Below are 2,697 nucleotides of genomic sequence, written 5' to 3' on the forward strand. Positions count from 1 at the left end.
AGCCGGGCTGGGGTCCAGGCCCGAGGACGAAGGGAGGGAACAGGGGGAGGGGACGGGGGGAGGGAGGCGAGTCCAGTCCAGGTCCCAGTGAGGCTGTGAGTCTTACCCAGAGAGGAGACAAGTGCAAAGTTCTCCAGCATCACCCGTAGGTACAGGCGTCTCTGAGCCTCGTCCACCAGCCTCCACTCCTCCCCGGAGAAACGCACGGCCACGTCCTCCAGGGTCACGCCGGCCTGGAATGACGGGGACAGAGGGAACCGTGACCATCCTGTGCCTGAGGACCCACACACACCCCCCCATCTGCCCCTCCGCCTGCTCCTCCCAGCTCCCACATCAGGGGAACCCCACAGGTGGGCACAGGGGCCAGGGGCGCCCACCCGACCCTCAGGGTCCCGTTAGGCAGGAGGCTCTGCCCACAGCAGCGCCAGGCGGGAGGGCACAGAGATGGACCCCAGGCCTGTTCCTGGCGGGCAGGGCGCCCATCACGCCATGCCTTCCCCTCGGGGTCTCCAGATGGCGCCAAGCCTCCGCTCAGGGTTCACCTGTCAGTCCCCAATGCTCCCCCCAGAACCCTAACTCCCACTTCCCCCCAATGCGCACAGCCCTCGGCGGACTGTACCCCTCAACCTCCATCCCCAGGGGCACCCCACGGCCTCGCACTCGGGGAGACGCCGCTGGGGGCTCCCCTGCAGCTCAGGGGCCGCGACACCCCCAAATTCTGTGCGATCCCCCAGCAGCCACCGCGTCCTCCCTGCACTCTCCCTCCCCGCACACCCCAGGCCCGAGGGCACCATGCCAGGCACAGGGACATCAAAAAGGACTGCATCAACGCCAGGTCAGGGTGCTCAGTGGTTGAGCTTCAGCCTGTCAATCAGGGGGTCCCCGGTTCGATTCCCAGTCAGGGGGCACCTGCCCGGGTTGCGGCTCCATCCCCAGTCAGGGGGCGCGCAGGAGGCAGCCGATCCATGATTCTCTCTCATCATGGATGTTTCCATCTCTCTCTCCCTCTCCTTTCCTCTCTAAAATCAATTAAAAAATAAAAAAAAGATTTTTTAAAGTGACCGCATGCAACACGGAAACTCCCGCGCCCCCTCGAAGCGCACCCCCACATTCTGGGGGCTCCATGCGGGAGCTCGGCCCGCGATGTCATCTCACCTCCAGGCCTCCGCCTGCAGGACCCCCTGGTCCCCGCGCCTGCGGACGGTCCTCCCTCCCACGGGGTCCCCCGCCCACCTCCCGCCCGGCGCCCTGACCCCGATGCCTAGCAAGAAAAAAAAGGGGGGGGGGGAGTCCATCATGAACCCCGATCTTTCCGAGCAGCTAGTTGCACCGCCACGATGACCAGCCTCCCGCCTAAATGTCACCCCTCGGGGCCTGGGCTGCAGGAGGGACGGGCGCCCGCCCCCCGGGTGCAGGGTTGGGGGTGGGGGGAGCGGGGTGCCCCCGGGGACACGCTCACCTCAGCCGGGCGCCTTGCAGCCGCCGCCGCCATCAGACTCTGCGGGGAGCCGGCGTAGGCTTCACGGTCCCTTCCCCGGCCCGCGGCCTCGGACCCGTGCACTGAGGACCACGCCTCTTCGGCGCCCCGCCGCTTTGTTACCTGAAAAGGGGCTCTGGCGCCAGAATCCACTCGGGCCAACCTGCAAAGATGGACGGCTGCCGAGAGGCCGGAAGTCCCGCCTCCAGGCCGGGAGCTCTCCAGGCAACGCTTTCATCTTGACCTGTCAGTGCCTCCACTCAGCGCAAGGCCTTCTGGGAAATGTAGTTCCCAGAGCTAAGGGGTCACAGAAGGGAGTTCAGACTCCTGAGCCACTGGAACAGGGGTCCTCAAACTACGGCCGCGGGCCACATGCAAATACAAATATTGTATTTGTTCCCGTTTTGTTTTTTTTTAACTTCAAAATAAGATATGTGCAGTGTGCATAGGAATTTGTTCATAGCTTTTTTTAAAAAAAACATTTTGGCCCTCCAACGGTCTGAGGGACAGTGAACTGGCCCCATCTTTAAAAAAGTTTGAGGACCCCTGATTTACACAATGGAATACTATGCAACTATAAAAAAGACGGACCTCTTAACCTTTTGACAGCATGGATGGGCCAAGAGAATATTATGCTAAGTGAAATAAGGCAGTTCAGAGAAAGACAAATATCAATGATCTCACTTCTATGCAGAATCTAACAAAGTAAACTTACCAACAAAATAGGCCAAAGGTCTGGGACAGTGAAATGGCCCCCCGTTTAAAAAGTTAGAGGACCTCTGCTGGAATGTTCGCCCCTGGAGGGGTCCCATGGTTCAGCTGCGACCCGCATGAAGGGCCCGCTCCGCGTAAATTGCAGCGAGAACTCGAATCTGACCATATCGACCTTAGGATGGGTTATAAGGACTCACTGCTCCCCCAACTTAGGGTACCTATTGCAAAGTCAGTGGCCATCTGAGCTTCAGAACAACAGGCTATTTTTAAAAAAATATATATTTTTTATTGATTTTTTACAGAGAGGAAGGGAGAGGGATAGACAGTTAGAAACATTGATGAGAAACATCGATCAGCTGCCTCCTGCACACCCCCACTGGGGATGTGCCCACAACCAAGGTACATGCCCTTGACCGGAATCGAACCTGGGACCCTGAGTCCGCAGGCTGATGCTCTATCCACTGAGCCAAACCAGATAGGGCATGTCTTTTGTTTCTTAAAGGTAA

At 59.1% G+C, this 2,697-nt stretch overlaps 1 protein-coding gene across 1 annotated transcript in view; it reads right to left on the reverse strand.

Annotated features, from left to right (window-relative positions):
- The window catches only part of LOC102762281 (putative uncharacterized zinc finger protein 814), a 14,034-nt gene extending 12,216 nt beyond the window's left edge, over positions 1-1,818 (reverse strand). The window contains exons 1-2 of the mRNA XM_006770407.2: positions 1,460-1,818; positions 107-233 (exon numbers count right to left, since the gene is read on the reverse strand). Of these exons, the coding sequence (XP_006770470.2) occupies positions 107-233; positions 1,460-1,492 (160 nt within the window). The 5' untranslated portion in view covers positions 1,493-1,818. The remainder of the gene's footprint in view (positions 1-106; positions 234-1,459) is intronic.
- Positions 1,819-2,697: the final 879 nt, after the last annotated feature.

The sequence above is a fragment of the Myotis davidii genome, unplaced genomic scaffold (assembly GCF_000327345.1).
Source record: "Myotis davidii unplaced genomic scaffold, ASM32734v1 scaffold1205, whole genome shotgun sequence".
In the NCBI taxonomy this organism is placed as follows: domain Eukaryota; kingdom Metazoa; phylum Chordata; class Mammalia; order Chiroptera; family Vespertilionidae; genus Myotis; species Myotis davidii.